Genomic DNA, 18,900 nt, shown 5'->3' with positions numbered 1-18,900 from the left:
CGCAGAAGGTGTCCCGCATCCGCCCCGCGTCCCGAAGTTTCCCCGGGCTTCCCCCGCTCCGGCCCGGACGCGCGAGGAAGGCGTGTCCTCGCCGGTGCCGCCGCCGCCGCGCGCTATAAAAGCCCGGCCGAGGCGCCGGCTGGGGCTTCACTCCCCTGCCTCCGCCGGCTGGCGCGTCTGGGGCCGAGCCGCGGCGACCGGGGCTGCCTGTGGGTGCGCGCGCGCGCGCGCCCGGCGGGGTGGGCGAGGGGGGGCCCGAGCGGGAGCCGGACGCCCGGCCACGGGAGGCGCGGGGCCAGCTCCGATGCGCGGCCTGGCTTCGCAACATGCCGGAGCCGCGGAGCCGCTAGCAGGAGTTTGCACGCCGCTGCCGGGCCCGGATCGCAGCGCTCTCTTTCCTTATGAAGAAGGCACAAGTGAGTCGCGCGCCCCGGGGGAAGTTCGGCGCCCTCCGCCTCCGCGGCCAGGGCCTTTTGGCCAGCCGGGCACGGGAGGTTTGGCCTTGGCTTCGCCGCTCTCCAGATGCCCCCTTTCCCCATCCGAACTCTCAAAACTCTGCAGGGGGGCTGATGGAGGAGTTGTGAGAATCCAGGTCGGGGGAAAGGTGCCTCTGGAGAGCGGCCCAACCTCAATGGCCTTTCTTTGCTTTCTTGCATGAAATTGTAACGGGGGGTGGGAGAGGAGTCTGATCCACAGGGGAGCAGCGCTCCGCAGGTAGGAGCGGCGGGTTTTTTACGTGGGCTGGGTGGGGATCGGCCTCCGGGTGTGGATGAGATGCGAACCGGCCGCTTCCCGTCCAGGGTGGCAGGGGAATGCTCTCTGCCTTGGCCGCCGCCTGCCACCCTGCGCGGTTTGGGGCCCCGTCGGCTGGGATCCCACCGGCTGGGAGGCGTCGGTTGCAAAGGTGCTGGGGCAGACTTGGCACAGTCCTTTCTTATCTGCGCCGTCCTTTGTACGATCGGCAAGAAAGTTCCGGGCCAAGGACTGATAGGGATCGCTTAATAGATGATCTATTACAGAGCAAACGCTAAGTAGCTCTGCTGCTGTTTTGCAGAAGCCGCCCCATGCAATGACTGGGAGACGGCTCCTTGTTCATGTCTTCGTTCAGATCGCCTTTTTCTGGGCAGCATGTCATTGACCGTTTGCATCTGTCAAGGCTGGGCGTTCTGCTCCCGGCTTTCTTTGCCCCGGTCATCATGCGTTGCTCCGTTCCATAATTTGTCTCAATTGTGCCCTAGGTTGCTGTTCTGTGTGTATTTTTAAAGAGGGGCAAGAGACACTTATGGGGAAAGGAAGGAGAAAATAATCTCTTTTCTTCTCCTGCTTGCTGCTCAAAAAAAGAAAGGAAAGAAGAAGCATGAGCTTGCAGGAGAAGAGTGGGGAGTGGAATTTGGTTCCATTTTCCTTTGCACAAATATCTTCTGGCGGCTGGTGTCACTTATCGTTTCCACAGAGCTGATGCCTTCCGTTCCCCACCCCTTTATCTCTTTCCTGCTTGTTTCCTGTGGTACCTGCTGTTCTCTTGACCCATTTGTCAGTTTAGGTCTCTCATGCGTCTGTCCTATGGGAGGGAAGGAAATCTGAGCAGGAAAAATCAAGCAGAGCTCCTCGGGTGGTATTTTGCAAGTCTCAGGAGAACGCGAGGAAACAGGCAGACCCTAGACTCCTTTGCACCTCTCGGACGACCAGAGAAATTACCATTGTATTATATGAACATTGAAATTTTAACACGAATACACTGTAGATTGGCTGTCTGTCTTTGTAGTATTTGGCAGAAAAATCCCTTGAGAGCAGATCGAGGTGTGGACATCTTCCTGAAAACTTTACCGTGGACTGGCTAAGTATTAAACTGACTGATTAGGCTGTATGCTCAGACAGCTAGGTGTTTACAGCCTAATGCGCCTTGAACCAGCAAGAGCGTTCTCAGTGTTGAGCTGAGTGAGGCAGGTCTGAATTAAATACAAACTTCACATAAGATAGAGGCCCATTGAGTCTTATACCATCCAAGATCTGAATGTAAGCACCTCGGGAAGAGGGAAGTTCCCTTTTCCAGTTGCAGCTATGTCTGAGAAAAACCGGTCACCAGCAGACAAGGGAAGCGTCAGCGTTGGCCTTCTGGACTGGCACGGCTTAGCTCCGGAGTCCTTGCAGAGACCTATGGCGTTGTGTCTGACCTGTTAGCAAAGCATCCGTCAGCTCTTGAGCATATATGCTGTCAGTGTTAGCTGTATCTCAGTCACAGAGCTGTGGTTAGAGAGCTCCCCCCCACACACACACTCAATAACCAGAGGCTGAAGAGAGAAGAAACAACACGTGAGGGCAAAAGCCAGTGTCTGGTCCCCTTAGGAAGATCAGAGCAGAAGAGGCTTCAAGCAACAAAAGTAGATTTTCCCCGGCCACTTGTCTAAAAAGAACATTCCATGGTCAAGGAAAGTGAAAGCCCATAGGTGGTCAAGGGCACCTTGTTTCTTCCTGTTTTCTTTTTGAGGTCGAGGTTGATAGGCCTTTGAGCGAAGATTGTATTGAATGATCTGCAGGTCCCCTCGAAGTGTGATGTCATCAGCCACTACAACTTACCCCCATCAACCATTGCTTTGTATAGTGACTTCTGCCTTTCCTCTGTAATGCGCTCTGCTGTTTATGTAACCATGCAATGCGGGTTATTTAAAAGAAGGTGAAAGAGGTGAAAGGTACTTTGCTGCAGGGTCTTTTTTTGCATTTGAATTACGGTTTTCAGCCTGATCCTAAGCATGCTGACTCAGAAGCAAGCCCTTGAGAGTTCGGCAGCTCTTACTTCCTAGTAAGCATGCTTAGTGCTGCAAGCTGGCACTGCAATGCTGACAGTGCAGCCCTAAGCAGAGTTACACCTTCTAAGTCCATTCAAGTCAGTGGGGCTTAGAAGGGTATAACTATTTAGGATTGCACTGTAGGCATGCTTACAAGGTCTCATTGAACTCATTGGGATCTGCATTATCTATGACTAGCTGTACAAGACAGCTTTTAACGAACTTGTAAGAGCCCGTGCCTTGAACAAAAATAGCCCATGCCTTGAACAAAAATAGATCAACCCTATAAAACAAACTTCAAGTTTAATTGTAAAAGATACACCAGAAATGAAGAAATGCTGATGTTTGCAACTAGGTGAGGTGAGTGCATTCTGAACTGGAACTTTAACTCTTTATTGATATGTATTGAAGCATTTATAGGAAAATGAAGAAAATAGTGTTTAGGCTCACGAATAGTGTTTAGGCTCACAGAATAGCGTGGTTGTGTTATGTTACAGTGGCATCACACAGTTTGTAAGTTCGTACCGTGAACTGGACCGAGCTGGGGCCATCTTGGCATACCTAAAACCTGAGTTTTCAAAACTGAGAACTGTATTTGGAGCCTAAAAATCCATTACCTGTGCAAGGTTTTGTAAATTTCAAACTGTTGTAATGCCTTTTAAGTTAACTATTTAAGATAGGATCACAGATTCTCATTTACAGTAATAACACTGATGGAATCTTATTGAAGGATTACTTTTGTGAGAGGATTTGTGGGATTATATGCTTTAATAAACACCAGAACAAGAAGTGAATCTATATAAGTTCTTCCGTGACATTCAAAATAATAAGAGTGTCACAGTAATTATTCTAAACTGAAATAATAGTTTTAAAAATGTGCTGAGTAGGAATATTTCAATCATTGGGGCTCTTGTAAAAATTAATATGACCTCATGTTAATTTGACATAATGCAATGGGGAAAATACTTTTTAAACACGCTGCAAAATACTAACTGTCAGATGCTGATATTTTAGGAATATTAGCATTCATGACAAATTTGGGGATGCTTGCCAAAGCAATGTGACCTGCCGACTAGACATACAAACTTTAGGAGACCTTAGTGGTGGAAAAGAGCTAGAGGCAGAATACAGCTTTCCTTTGTTGAATGGGTGCATTCATTGCCAGCAGTTAGATGACCTTCAGGGCTCCTCGAGGAGGACAGTCCTGGTAGTACGACATTCTTGCTGTTGGAAAGAGGTCTTTGGAAATAAGTAGGCAGTGCAAATGATGCGAGGCAAATCCTGTAATAAGCAGGAATAAAGAGGAACAAGAAAACTTTTATTCTGTCCTGGAAGGCTTGCTGCAAGAGCACTTTATGACTCGCACCCTTGCTCTTAAGCCCTCCTAAAGCTCCAGTGTCGTGGGCTTTAATGATGGATCGGATTTTACGAGTCTGGCTGTCATAGTGGGGCGTAATACGAAAGACCTGTTGGGTGTGAGGTGGGGGAACTTCCAAGCACAGCTGAGCAGAAAAGAGAAGGTCAGACCCGACAACTTGAGTATCGGACACAGTTGCAAAGGAGCTGCTTAGGCAGTCGGTTTGGATTTTGATTTTAGCCTTTGTGAGTCATCTTGTTGTTGTGGACCTAAATCTAAGAAGTAAAAACCTTTATTGAGACACGCAATGAAGAGAAGGGTTACTATCTAATCATTTCATTTATCTTAAATAATTATGTTTTATACCTTTGGATTTGTTTGCTGTGCTCCATTTATGCCAAGGTTTAACCTCCGAACATGTTTTCAAGACCAGGCCCTGAGACATTAAAAAAAAAAAAAAAAAAAGTGTCTATAATACGTGCAGAGTGAATTTCCTGTAGTACTCTGTATGAACTGTCCTGCTACAACTGGGATTAAGTGGAAAGACCTGGGATGCTGAATCTGATTTTTACAGAGTTTCTTCCCTGGTTTCTACAGTTAAGGTGTTGTGCTGAAACTTTGAGCATCCACAAAGATAATTTCTTTTTTTAACCTTGGTAAGATGTATTTATTTGGGCCTTTTTGTAATAAATAGTAAAACTCTCTTATGCGATACTTCAGTGGTTGAAGTTGTTGAAGTTATGTTGGAAAGTGAGTTGGAAGCTGTGCTGCAATCTAGGTTTTTAAATGGACAAGCAAAGTGTTCTGTTACATCTCATCTTTTTACCAAAGAACTTCCTAAATCAAATCGCGGACTGTATAACATACATGGGCAAGTTGGAATTTAAAAATGGCACTTATTTCAAGAAAAGTGTATCTACCTTCTACCGTTTGAATGGTAGAGGAGCTCCTGTTCATGAAATTGGGCACTGTCAGTGTGTGTTCTGGAATGTGCCAAATGGCAGATCAGCAAGCAGAACTGATAAGGGACAGGAAAGAGAGATGAATTAAAGGATATGACAGCAATTTTCATTACCTTGTTTTTATCATCAATTATTTTTTACAATATATGGAATGTGTTGGAATGTGTATAACAGTTGTCCCACATTCTTGTTAAATGTGAAAATTAGTATTTTTATCAATGTAAGATTCAACATTGAAAATGAACCCAAGGATTGCTGCAAATGGAGGGAGTCTTCGATTATTTGATTTTAGAAGCAACAAGCATGGACAAGTTGCAATTCTCAGATTACTCACTCTGGCATACAACCACTAGAGCTGTTTCTAAGAAATTGGTTCAACCACACAGCGGCTTCAATTTATTTCAGGGCCCGAGGTAACCAACAACAGACTTGCAGTGGTAGGAGGACACTATTTTGAAGCATGATTTATGAGCGATTTAGCTCTAGTCTCTTCCTTTGTGTTATTCCTGAAGAGTTTGTCTACATTACTTCTGTACTTGTGATATTTTTCTGTGCTGATGGTTTGCAATAATTAAAGCTAATTTTTATGTTTATTGTTCTCTCATGTGTTCTGTTCTATTTTCAGGTTTTTTCCTTGACTGTATGCACATGTTGGGTTGTACAGGATTTGACTGGTGTATTCATGAAGGCGAGTGGGTAGGATGGGATAAAACAGGACAATATAAGATAGGACCATGGCCTTCCTGGGAACATTTATCCCTGTGTGGGCTGGCAGATTAGACACAGGAATCAAGGGTGGAATCAAGGGTGTGGCTAAGACCACAGCCTGCCCTGCCTACATCCAACGGTGAAGATGTTCTGTTGGGTTAATGCAAAGTCTTGTGCACACACACCTTGTAGTGAAGTAAGCACAATGGTGAAAAAACAGTTCTTTAATCAGGGATGTACTTTGGAATGATAACTAAGTGGCTATACCAGTCTTTAGCTATGTGGTGTGTTATCAGACACAATAGAGATGGTCATTTCATAGATACAAATATTTGGAAAGAGGCAGTGAAGGCAAGTTTAAACAAGATTTTAGGAGTATAATCCTGGATTGCAATTCCTAAATATTTGTGTCAGGACTGGATTCTTATGATTCCAAAATGGAGAGGCTGCCTCCACCAGTTGATTACCTAACCCTTGTAGAATGGTGAGTATTACTAGGTAGCTGGAAGAGATAACATTTTGATAGGAGTAGGTCAGATTTACACTTTGCTGGTCTGATTAAATTGTGGAAAATTGATAAACAGGCTAAAATTGGCAATATCTTTTAAACAAATTGTATTGTTCAATTGTGGTGAAGAAAGTAAAGGGGGAGTTGGATATTTCATTATTTGTTTAGTGTGTTATTGGAAAATATTCGAACATGGATGTGGAGTTGGTATGTATGCACATACATACATACCAACTCCACATCCTATGCACAAGTGAAAGCAAGAGGCTTTCAATGCAAAGTGAGAAGCAGAGGTGATTTGCTGTTGTCTTCCTCTACAGAGGCTTGGTGGTGGTCTCCCATCCGAATACCAACCCTTCTTAGCTTCTGAGATCTGATGAGATCAGGCTATACCATGCCACCTTCCTTCCCATGGAATTGTTAAGAGATGATAAAATGGGGGAGTTATGGAGTTTGCTAAAGCAGTTGGCTGCAGACAGCCTGTGCAAACCATATGGTTGAAACATTAAAGAAGCATGCCCATATGACTCAGCAGTGTTCCCCCAGCCTCTTCAAATCCTATACTTGAAGCCTAGTTCTTAGTTCAGACTTCAGGTGAAGGACTTCATCGATTGAATCCTCTTCCATACGTTCATGGATGTGAGCAAGCTGCTACAATCTGAAGGGGTACTGCCCAGGAATATGAGGACTAGACCTAAACTAGGGTTGCCAAGTACTCTGGGACAACTGGCTAAGGAGGGGGGTGTCTTACCAGTCGCAAATTGAGGCCTAGGCCATGACGCCGTCAGCACGCTGACTTCTGGAAGTGATGTCATCACGTTGCTGACAATGTGGGAAACACTCTGGTATTTGGACATAAACTCTATGGTAGAAGCTGTTTTTACCATAGAATTTTGCCAAAATACCAGAGCGTCTGCCACATCATCATTGACATGATGACATCACTTCCCCTATGTGCTCCTGATAAGACCCTCACCGGCGGGCTGAACTACACCAGGGGGAGGGGGCCCAAAGCAGAAGATCCCTTGCCCCCGGCGGGGCCTTGCAACTCTAACCTAAGCTAATACCAGAAGGCCTATCCCAGACAGCATGACACTTTCAGCGTTAATTATTACTGTTTTTGGACTAAAGTCATGACATGGAGGCTCTTTTCTTATGTATCCATGTAGCCACATGCCAGTATAAATTGGCCTCATGTAGTACTCCAATTTACAAAAATATCTTACTGGGATATAATTTTTTTTTGTTTAATTTTTATTATCAATCAAACCCCCAGGCAGAAAGAAATTGTAAAAATATAACAAAGTATAACAACCGTGGTTGCTAATCTACAGATAACCATCCATAAAAGGTTTGCAAATATGTCAGTGTGATACGTTCAAATGTTGATAAGGTTGTAAAGTCCTCAATCCATTGGCTTACCGGAGGTGCACATTTATCTTTCCAGTGTTGTAATATTATTGGGGAGAACCTATAGGGAAACCTCAAAAATAGGTGTTTGGGAGTAACTGTTCTTGACTTTGTGAACAGATACCAAGCTCATATGGAGTCATACCTCTTATGATAATAGTTTTGCTTGCTCTTCCTAGCAGGGCTGCCAAGAGCCACCACGGGCCCCTGCACTATTTATTTATTTATTTATTCCAATTTATAGCCCGCCCTCATCCCCAGCAAGCCAGGCTCAGGGCAGGTAACAATCATTAAAATACATAAATCATCAAGTATAATTAAAACATCAATATCTCAATAAAACAACAATAAAACCTTGTAATACACTCATAAACAGGTGGCCTTAAATCTGTGTTTGTTCAAAGAGACAACCCGAATTGGTAGCCCATGTCCTATTACACTGTGACTTGCATTCGCTCCCACGAGATAAATTTCTCCTACTACCATTACTCAAGGATAGTGTAGCACAAGCAGATGTGGGCTTAGTGCGCTACCTATTAAGGGAGAGGGACGAGCATATAACACTGATGGTAGCAAGATTCCTGGAAACCTCCCTAGGAGCGCTGCGCCAAGCTCCTCCACAGAGCTAAGCACTATTGAAAGTACACAGCACTTTAAGAATTACACATTTTAAATATTTATTGATATTTTATCATTTATATACTGCATTTTAATGACTGATTGATGTACTTAAAAGTTTTATGCCAATAAAGGTTTGAATGAATGAGGTAGCCTTAAATTTACCTAGGTGCCACTGTATAACAAAATATCAGCAGATCAACCCATTATGGGGTAGATTATGGGGAAATATTAACTCTGACTTCTGTTCATAATATTAACAAAGGTTTGCTGCTATACTACTATTAAATACCTTCTAAATGCCAACCAGGATGGATGAGAAGGAGTTGAGACTGTAAAATAAGTGGAAGAGAAGGGAGAAAAATTAGAAGTGGGGATAGAGGAATGGCAGATCATGAAAGGAAGAGCGCAAAACGAAGGAGGAGAAAAGAGCAAGAGTCCAGTAGCACTCTAACAAAATATTTTCTGGCAGGGTATGAGCTTTTTCCTCCCCACTACCACACACTAATAGGACTTGAGTAATTTAATGTTTGCAGAAAGGGACAGATGAAAATATAATTACACAAATATGGTAAAAGTGCACATTTGTTTCCATAGCTGCAACAGTGTGTTAAAACCATGCCAGCACACTTAATACGTTACATCTGACTCCATCCTTAATAACACCAAAGAGAACAACAGTAAATTACTTATAGTGCCATCCTAAACAAAGTCACACCCTCTTACCTTCATTGACTTCAGTGGACTTAGATGAGTATAATACTGTTTAGGTTGCCACTGTTAATAAATCTGGAGAATTTGTCATTTAAACCATACAAAAAATGCTTGTGTGGATTACAGATGTGGAGGGGAGAGACTTAAACATAAAACTTTCTTAAAAGCCACAAATGCTTCCTCTCACATTTTAAAATTAAAATATACATCAGTGTTGATAGTAATGAACTGCCAAGCTATGAATGGCTGGGTTTATCTAATAATTTAGATTTTGGAGAACTGTTTTTGCCAAATTCAGCTCTTTCCTATGTTTCTATTTCTTTTCACCAAATCTTTCCTTGATTCATGCTGTGCTGTTCTTCTGGAGAGTGATTTGTGCTAATACTTTCAGAAACTGTATCTCCTCGGGGATATTCTCACTGACCTTGTTTATACTGAACAGATCCCTAGATCTTCCCTTTCAGCGGGCTCCTAGAATGTGTTAGGAATTGTAAATTGAATTATGTTGTGTGAAAACAGCAATTTCTTCTGGTGTGAAGGATTGCCTTTGAAACTTAATGAAAGAAAGCCCAGGGTGCCTTTGGTACACAGATGTGGAGGTTTACCAAAAGGATTGCAACTGGATTGAAAGAAAATAAGGTAAATAAGGATGAAATTGAAACAATTATCAGGGCTTCCATAAAAGGAATGGAAGTATCTTTAAAAGAACTGTTGGAGGAAATGTATTTCTTTACTTTTAATATATAATATACTCGCAATCCTAAGTACAATTCATTCATTCATAAACCTTTAATGGCATATAGGTTTATATAATTCCTAGAAAGCAACTCCCATGGACTTCAATGAGACTTACTTCTGAGTATCCACTGTTAATTTATCATGAGTTAGCTTCCTATAAAGCAGGGGTGGGGAACCTTTTTCCTGCCAAGGGCCATTTGCTCATTTATTTGCTCATTCGGGGGCCATAACCAGGTGTAGATCTCCCGATGCGGGGGGGGGGGCGGGGAGAGGGTAGCGTAGCCAGGTCTCCAGCCACCACCTGGAGGTTGGCAACCACAGGGGAGGCCACGCAGAGAAGGCCTGGAGGGCATCCCCGCTCCACCCTCCCAGGTGGGAGGGCAGCCAGCGGTGGGCCCCGAGCAAACGAGGCGCCAGGGGAGCACAGCCCGCAGCCGGTCCTCAGGGAAGGGAGGAAGGGAGGAAAACAGAGAAATGGAGGGGGAGAAAAGGACGGAAGGAGACAGACAAAGAAAGAGACGCGGGAGAGAGGGGGAGAAAGGAGAAAGAGTGACAGAAAAAGAGGAAGAGAGAACAGCCTTCCCCCCCCACACACACACACACCCGCCGGCCCCACGCAACCGGGCCCCAGGAACACCTTGTGGGAGTCACCATAAGTTGGTTATGACCAGATGGTACATACTGACGTATGTGTCAGGTTCACATCAATAGAACTGGGCATATTAATCACATTTATTTCCTTTAGGGAAGTCAGGATGGCACACGCTGATTTGAATAATTTCATTCTTGCGTTAGCCCTATGAATTAATCCAGTGTAGAAAGGCTGTTCTGTGAGCTTGGTTGGCTGACTGGAAGCTAGAGCCCAGTTCTCATTTGTTCCAAGTCCACTACTCTATTACTGTGAACCCACAACATAGCACAACTGGTAGGTTGCTATAAACTTATTTATGAGTAAGTTTTGTACAGCAGCCCTAAGTAGCAGTAGCGTGGCAAGGTGATTATTCAGCCCTCTTTTATCTGCTGGCTTTGAAGAATGGGAAAAGCAGTTTTCAGAATGATGTAAGTAGAGATCCATTGTTGCGTAAGTGCAAACCTGATAAGAGGAGGGACATTTTTAAAATCCACAGATTGTCTCTTCTTTTACTACAAGTTGTAAATCACTGCATGCATGCATTCCAAGTCCTTATTCAACCTATCCACATTTCTGTGCCTGCTGAGATTGTGTCAGATTTTTTTTACTTCAAGGCATGAAAGAGCATAAGAACTAGAAAAGCCCGTGTTAAAGTTAAATAAAAAGAAAGAAAAGTATTTTTCCTTACAGCAGTGGAGAACCTGGCATACAAAAAAATCAGATTGAGTAAATGTTTTAATAGTAAAGTGTTCATTCCTTCCCCCCTCCCCATATTCATCCCCACTAATTATCTAACTGTCCCCACCGTTTCTCCAGTTTCTCCTTCAGCAGTTGCATTCCTAGACCTGGGGTTTAAAAATAAACCCGTTTCATTCTACACAGAAAGAAATACAACCATACCACAGAGGGCAAAATAAAGTGATTGGATTTTTTCACCTCCCATTTTACTGATCAGGTAACACAGAATAAGCCTTGTCCCCTAACGTGATTTGCTCTTATCCTCCCCTGCTGTGAACATTTGCTATCCTGTTGAGTGAGGGTTACAGTCAGATCGCAACAGATGCTAACCTATTCCTAGGTGCTAAGCATGCAGCTCTGGCTGATACTTGTGCTTTGGTCATTAATCATATCGGCAAGTGGGACTTGGAAAAAAAATGCAGTAGAGGAGATGACTGGATCAGAGAAGGAAAGCACGCTCTCTCTATCCCCCTCTTTTGTCCTTGCCCCATGTATCCTGGAATTGGCTAACGAAAACTCGCTGGATTTCTTTCCTTGCCTATATCCAAAAGGACAGAAGGAGATGATGGCCAAACGCGAATCCAGAAAATGCGGGCAAGACGTGCGGGGAGAGCAAGGCGACCTCTGGCGGTCGGAAAATGCAAGCATAATCAAAGCAAAGCCCGGAAGTAGTCGGTGGGGTGACTGTGAGGAAACAGCCATGCATAAATGGCCGATGAGATTCTCTCTCCACTGAGTATTCTTTTCCCTCATTAGAAATTTGGATGGGGTAGTGTTGAGGATGGAGTAGTGTGCAACAACTCTGAAATGGATAATCCCGGTTAGCCTAATCTCGTCATATCTTTGAAGCTAAACCTGGTTTCACCCCTGGTTGGTACTTGGATGGGAGACCATGAAGGAAGTCCAGGTTTGCTATGCAAGGCATCAGTGGCAAACCATCTCTGAATGTCCCTTACCTTGAAAACCCTACGGGATTGTCATAAGTGGGCTGTGACTTGATGGCAAAGAAGGAAGTGTTGAGGAGGGACAGGTTCAGGGCAGTGGCTCCATCAGCATACTGAACTAACATCTTCCTCGCAGGCATCATTTGATCTGACTATTTAAAGCCAAGCTAAACGTGGCACAGATGCATAGCAGTGTGGTGCAGTGGTTAGGAGTGTTGGACTAGTATCTGGGAGACCCAGGTACGAATCTCCACTTACCCCATGGAAGCTTGCTGGGTGACCTCGGGCCTAACCTACCTCACAGGGTTCTTGTGAGGATAAAATGGAGAAGAGGAGAATGGTGTAAGCTGCTTAGGGTCCCCATTGGGGAGAAAGGCAAAGTACAAACAAAGTAAATAAATAAATACCTGCGAGGCATTGATTTTGGCAAAAGGAGTGGGGAATTGGATTGACTATTTTTTGTCAACAATTACATGGACTAACCAAGATGTTTTGTTGTTTTGATGGAAGATGAAGGAAAGTAGGGGGCATTCTTATGTTCTCCTGCATAGCACTGATTCTGCTTTCAGGCTTTCTCACTGTTCACTGGAAAATAAGAAGTGTAGACAAATTAAAACTTGTGGGCCTCCCAGAAGGTTCCCCCCCCCTCCTTAGCAGAGCTTTTCCTTCCTTTTCTCCCATCGTGGCACTAATGCAAAGAGTCACCGTGATACTTGATCAAATAGGGTGTTGTTTTTTTACAGTGCAGAACCTCATTGTTTAACTCAATTGTAAAGCAACCCTTTCTACAGCTGACACCATCTTTTGGACGGCTGGAAAATTGTAGATAGATGATTTGGCAGCTTGCATAGCGGCACACACGTCTTTGGGTTAGGGCCTTAAGCAGAACCCTTCTCCCTGTTGAGCTAGGTTTTTGCTTTACTTGCAGGGATTTTTTAACTACGAGGAATCATTTAAAAAGGCATTGTGCCCTGGCCGTTTGAAGCAGTACATGGAATTGTAATGGCCCAAGACACTGTTGTTTCATTCTGTTGCATAAATAGATGGTGTGTCAGTCTTACAGGTGAAACAGCATTCTTGTCTTGTGTCAAAAAAAAAAAAAAGCCAAGCAAAGAAAGAAAACCATTCCGAACATATTGTATCCATCCAGATTGTGTAATTAATTCTCTCATTCCAGTATCTAATGCAGTAATTACATAGCAGTTCTTTTTAAAAGGCTTACAGATTTAGATGTCGACTAAATTGCAATGGAGCAAAAATTTTAAACACTTTGAGTCATGCGTGGGTGGGTGAACAATAGACAGCCCGCTTAATTTAGAAAGCTTGTATAATACAACTTGGCACGTTCCCTCTCCAGATTAAAAGAGAGAGAGGGAGAGGGAGAACCCCCACTCTCAAAGTAAGCTTCCTTAGGGAAGAATGTGATGTATTCTTTCCTACACAAAAGGACTACCTGCTTCCGATTGTGAAACCCCTTGTTCTCTATCATTTATGAGAGTTACAATGCTGTCCAGTGGAAGAATGCTTAATCCTCCATTCCCAGATTGTAATCTGGAGCGTGTGCATGGATTTCTTACTGCTGAAGAAGGCAGTATAGCAGCATGGAAGCTCTGTGTGCATGCTTCTAGATTGTGGCCCCCAGTTTTTCCTTTTCATGTGCTCTTCTCATAGGGCCAAACTAGGTGTGATGGCATCCTTGTGGCAGCCGCTGCTGCCATTTTAAAGTCATTTAAAAATGCCACAAGGGCCCAATCCTGTTAGAGTCCACAGCACGATGCTCTTGCTTCCTCCCAGTGGTTTTTCAGTGCCAAACAGCTGTGTGTGGGGTGGGGGTGGCGGATGGTGGGGAGGGAGGAAACTAGCTCCCAATTAGGCTGGTATGCTGGTTCGGCCTTGAATGGGTCCCATCTGGCTGGTAACAGGCTGCAAGGGCATCTTGTTATTCATGGTCTCTGCTAGGCCTCCACAGCTACAAGGCAGCAGTTTCTAGGCATTAAAAATGGAGAATAGTGATGCTAAGCTAGATGCAAACACTGAATGGCCTTTCCTGTCTTCACACACTGCACTGCCCCTCACTGCATTTTTAAATAACTTTAAAATAGGAGTGGACCTTCATGGTGGCCACAAGAACACCAGCACATCTTGTTTGACCCATGATCTTTAGTGTTCCAGAAGTAAAACTGATTGTGGATTATACGGATTTTTTTTTTTTACTACCTAGTTTATAAACATGCTTTTCTAGTTCAACGCACCCATTTTCCCAGTGAAATGTTGGGCATCTCTCAGAGAAATTGCTAGAACATTTTTCTTTCTTTTCTAGGATCAGTGCCAGTAGCCACTTCTTTTAAAGACAATGTCTCTAATTTCAGTGTACTCCAGCTCCACAGGACACTTTAGCAGAGATGACATAAATCCAGTCCTTCTTAAAACAAAAAAAACTTGCAATCTGTTGTTTAGCAAGCACACAATAGTTCTTTGTGCTATTTCATTATTGTCGTATCCTTTTTGTAATGCCTTTCAGTCCAAGCAGTGTCCCAAAAGATCACTGAGGTCATTTATGCATGGGTACTTGGACTCACGTTCGCCCTCTGTCTGACTCGGTTGTTCCTTGGAGTTCTGCATGAGTTTTCCATCCATTAGAAACGACCTCGCTGCCGGCCCTTGCAATGTCCAGGTCTTCTTATTCCTCTGTTAACTCAACTCTTCCCTCTCCCCTGAGCTCAGCCCAGCTGAAATTGCTGTGCAGAAGGCAAGGCAGGTGAAACAGAAGCTGGGTTTCTCTCACAGCCAATCACAAAGCAGCGTGTAAAGAGGCGGCAAATCAAATAATTCCTGCTTCCTGCTTTCTCGGAACTCTTTCTGAGCAAAAGAAAGGCTTTTTAAAACCAAGTCTTGGATTCCCCCCTGATTGCTCCGTTTTTTGTTGTCAACATGCTTTTTTATGTGGCAATTGGGTTGGGGGTGGAATCTTCTCTCACAGTGAACACTGCGAAGTGAACCAATTACAATGCAGCATTTAAAGGGGCGGGACTTGATTTGAGTTTGGAGACTGCTGGTGCAGAGATTCCCAACTGGAAAGTGTGGTTACAGCCAGCAACAAACTTCCATGCATAAATGATCTTTCAGGTCTTGTACCAAATCAACTATGCCAATATGCTTTTATATGTTGCTTGTTTGCAGCCACATACTAGGAAGAGGGAGGGAGGAGTGTGTGGATTATAGGAATTTCTAGAGAGGCATTGTGTGATCCCCCAGCCTCATTTGGGAGAAAGCTTCCCCTGTCTCTTGATTTTGCTGGCCCTTCTGCATTGTGTGGTCAGATGCTAGAACTGAGGGCAGACTCCTATGCAGTCAGGGTTTTTTTTTTTTTTTTTGGTATAACCATTTATATTTGAAACAGAAAACAGTGATTAAAGGTGAAATCTGCAGTTGTCAGTTAATGGTTACATGACTGATCTCTCCTTATCGGATATGCTTCAACTCCCCTTTCTAGAAGCATCATACTATATTTGGAATAGTGTGCATGAGAACTGTCTTCAAATCTCAGGGGGAATAGCTGTCCTTCAGAGAAAATTATGTCTGTGGTCTAGTACTGCTTTAATATTTTAAACGTATTTTTGCCCAAATATTGTGCCTATCAAGATATTCCAAAACAGCCAACCACCCCAAATAAATTATAACATCCAAAGTGTATATTTGGCAGTTATTTCATGGTTACACCACATTGACTGTACATGATTTGGGTGTTATAAAAAAAAGAAATTATAATAGGCAGACAAGGATTCTGAAGACAGTCTTGGTTGAAGAATAGAGCCATGTATAAACATAAGCCTCTTGGATGGCCTTGTCTACCAGGTCTCATGCCAACAAACTGTTCTGTTTTACCACACTTTCCAGGTTCAGCAGGAGAGCACTTTGTTTTGCCAATGTTACAAAGGACTCACAGCTTTGTTTGTGACGGCAGTTCCATGGCTACATAGTTCCCCAAAAGAATAATCAACGCTAGAGCGTCACAGGTCTACAGATATGCTCACTGTGGCGAGCATCCCTTCCCCTCTGGCAAACACTTCTAAGGCATAGCACAGCTGTGCAGATGGCCAGCTCCAAAATGGAGAGGGGTCTGGAGTTCATCAATGTCTCCTCATGCTCCCAAGGTGCTTGGAGCATCTTGGAAAGGGCAGTGAGACATGGTCAAGCTGCAGCATTCCTGAGAGTGACACTAAGGAGGGTGGGGAAGGATGAAAGTCCTTTTTTTGGATTATTTTCAGGATCTTTTATAGCCAATATTTGGCAATGTTCATGTTGATGCTCTGTTTAAGAGTCTAATCTTGACCTACTGACTGAGACCTCAATCTGAAGTGAGTTTATTTATTTATTTCATTTATTTCATTCATTCATACCCTGTCTTTCTCCTCAGTGGTGACCAGAAGTGGCTTTCATCATCCTCTCCTCCATTTTATCCCCACAAGAAGCTTGTGTGGTAGGTCAGGCTGAGAGCGCGTGACTGGCGCAAGGTCACCAGTGAGCTTCCATGGCATGAGGGGGGACTTGAACCCAGGTTTCCCAGGTACTCGTCTGACACTCTTAACCACTACACCACACTGGACATTTTTTCAAAGCCTTCAAACACTGTTGTGTACTAACACTAGGGTCAGCATAGCCTAGTAGTTCCTTCGCATTTGCATCAGTTACTAACACTGCAATCCTAAGAACACCTTCCAGGGAAAAAGTGGTAGAGCATCTGCTTGGCATGCAGAAGGTCCCAGGTTCAATCCCCAGCATTTCCAGTTAAAGGGGCTAGGTGAGTAGGTGATGTGAAAGACCCCTGCCTGAGACCCTGGAGAGCCGCTGCCGGTCTGAGTAGGCGATACTGACTTTGATGGACCAAGGGTCTGATTCAGTATTAGGCAGCTTCATGTGTTCAATAGGTTTGAAAAGAATTCTGAGTAGACCTGCTTAAGATTGCAAACAGCCACCTATTAAATGGATTGCAATGTCTTTTTTTTTTACTGTGCCTTTACTTTCGACGATTCACTGTGCTTCATATTTAATAACCAAGACAAACTAAGTATGTTAATTTGTTCACTGGAAATTCTTTTTTCTTCTTCTTTTAGTACAAAGCCTGCAAGCAGTAAATGCTGTCCTATCTTGGATGTTTCCCAGCATCAGTTCCATTATTAATAAAAGGTTCCAAGTCAGGGAGTAAAGCTAATCCAATTTTTAGCTTCCCACTTTATTTTTACTATCGCAGGGAGTCAAACTCTCCTTGCCCCCTGTGGCGCCATCCAGTGACTGTAAGCAGTTTACACTTCAGTGCGTTTCCTTAAATCATGGCACTAAATGTGACTGTCAGACTGTGAAGTTTCACAGTTTAACTGCTTTGCGGTCAACAGACTTGGTGCATAGGAGATTTCTCCTACTGTTTCCCAGACAATTTTTTTTTATTATTATGGGATATTTTGTAAAAGACGTAGAACACCACTGAAGCAAAAATATGCTTGTGGTGGAGAAATTTACCATGATAAACCCTTGAAAACAATAGAACTCTCCCCCCCCCCTCAAAATAAAAGAGCGTTGTATTTTGAAACATATAGAGCAAAAAAATGTTATATTCATGTATTCATCACATCTCAGTAGGGTTGCACTAGCCTTTTATACAGTACTGCACTTTCTCTGTACGGCTATTCATGGGAGCCAAGGAAACTGCTTGCTTTTTGCAAAGCTCTTGTTAAAAGGAGACATTTACGGATGAATTGTGGGAACCATGGTACCCCTGCTCAGTAATAGATCCTCTTGAAACATGGAAGATATTATTAAACACTATCAAACACTAAGAAAGCAGACTGTGATTCAAATCCCTCTCACATGCCTAGACTAGTGCTTTTACATGCTAAGAATGCATGCACCGGGTGTGTGTGTTAAAATAATGGGAAAGCTCTGCTCTTTGTGCTTGCTCAGAGGCAGCCTTACCAGGGTTCCCCAAGGCACTGGTTATGTGATATGCTGGGTTTTTATAACTTGGAGTGGTGGCACGAAGAGAAACACGCTTTTACATGCTGGCAATCATGCATCATGTATGTCTGACTCTGTGTGTTCTCACATGCCTGGGAAGACAGCATGATATAGCCCAATCTTGTCAGATCTCGGAAGCTAAGCAGGGTGAATACTTGGTTGGGAGACCACCAAGGAAGGCTCTGCAAGGGAAGGCAACAAAGACACACCTCTGCTTCCACTTGTCTTGAAAGCTCCTTGCTGGGGCAGCCATAAGTCAGTTGTGACTTGACAGCACATAGAGAAGTACATAATGTCTAACAAAGGAATCTAGATATCACATCCTGGACCAGTTGAAATGCCTTTCAGAGGGCTTGGCTCCAAGCTGCTTTATGCACACGTTGTTTTAATGTTGGTTAAATACAATGTCTTTATTATATTTATTGATACAGCCACAGCTAAAAACGGTGAGAATTCATAGTTTAGACACTGCAGAAGCAAAACTCCGGTATAATTGTGTTTTTGAAAGAACAGTACGAACTGACTAAAGGTACTGTGATGGCTGAATGTGACAAATACATATACATGGGTTAGGTGACTAATAGTGTAATCCTAAACAGTTACACCCTTCTAAGTCCATTAATTTGGTGGGCTTAGAACGGTGTAACTCTGCTTAGGCTTGCACCATGAATATATCTGCCTGTCTTCTGACAGATCATGAGGGCAGGGTGACTCCCAGAATGGACAGGACAAACAAAAGCAAACAAAGACTTTACAGGGGGTCCAGTGGAAGGT

General features: G+C 43.6%; 1 protein-coding gene across 1 annotated transcript in view; it reads left to right on the top strand.

Annotated features, from left to right (window-relative positions):
- Positions 1–317: 317 nt before the first annotated feature.
- The window catches only part of KITLG (KIT ligand), a 77,907-nt gene continuing 59,324 nt past the window's right edge, over positions 318–18,900 (top strand). Inside the window, exon 1 of the mRNA XM_056846523.1 lies at positions 318–416. Within this exon, the coding sequence (XP_056702501.1) occupies positions 402–416 (15 nt within the window). The 5' untranslated portion in view covers positions 318–401. The remainder of the gene's footprint in view (positions 417–18,900) is intronic.

Source organism: Euleptes europaea, chromosome 3, assembly GCF_029931775.1.
Source record: "Euleptes europaea isolate rEulEur1 chromosome 3, rEulEur1.hap1, whole genome shotgun sequence".
Classification (NCBI taxonomy): Eukaryota; Metazoa; Chordata; class Lepidosauria; order Squamata; family Sphaerodactylidae; genus Euleptes; species Euleptes europaea.
Note: the sequence above shows the minus strand (reverse complement) of the source record. Positions and strands in the feature narration are given on the sequence as shown.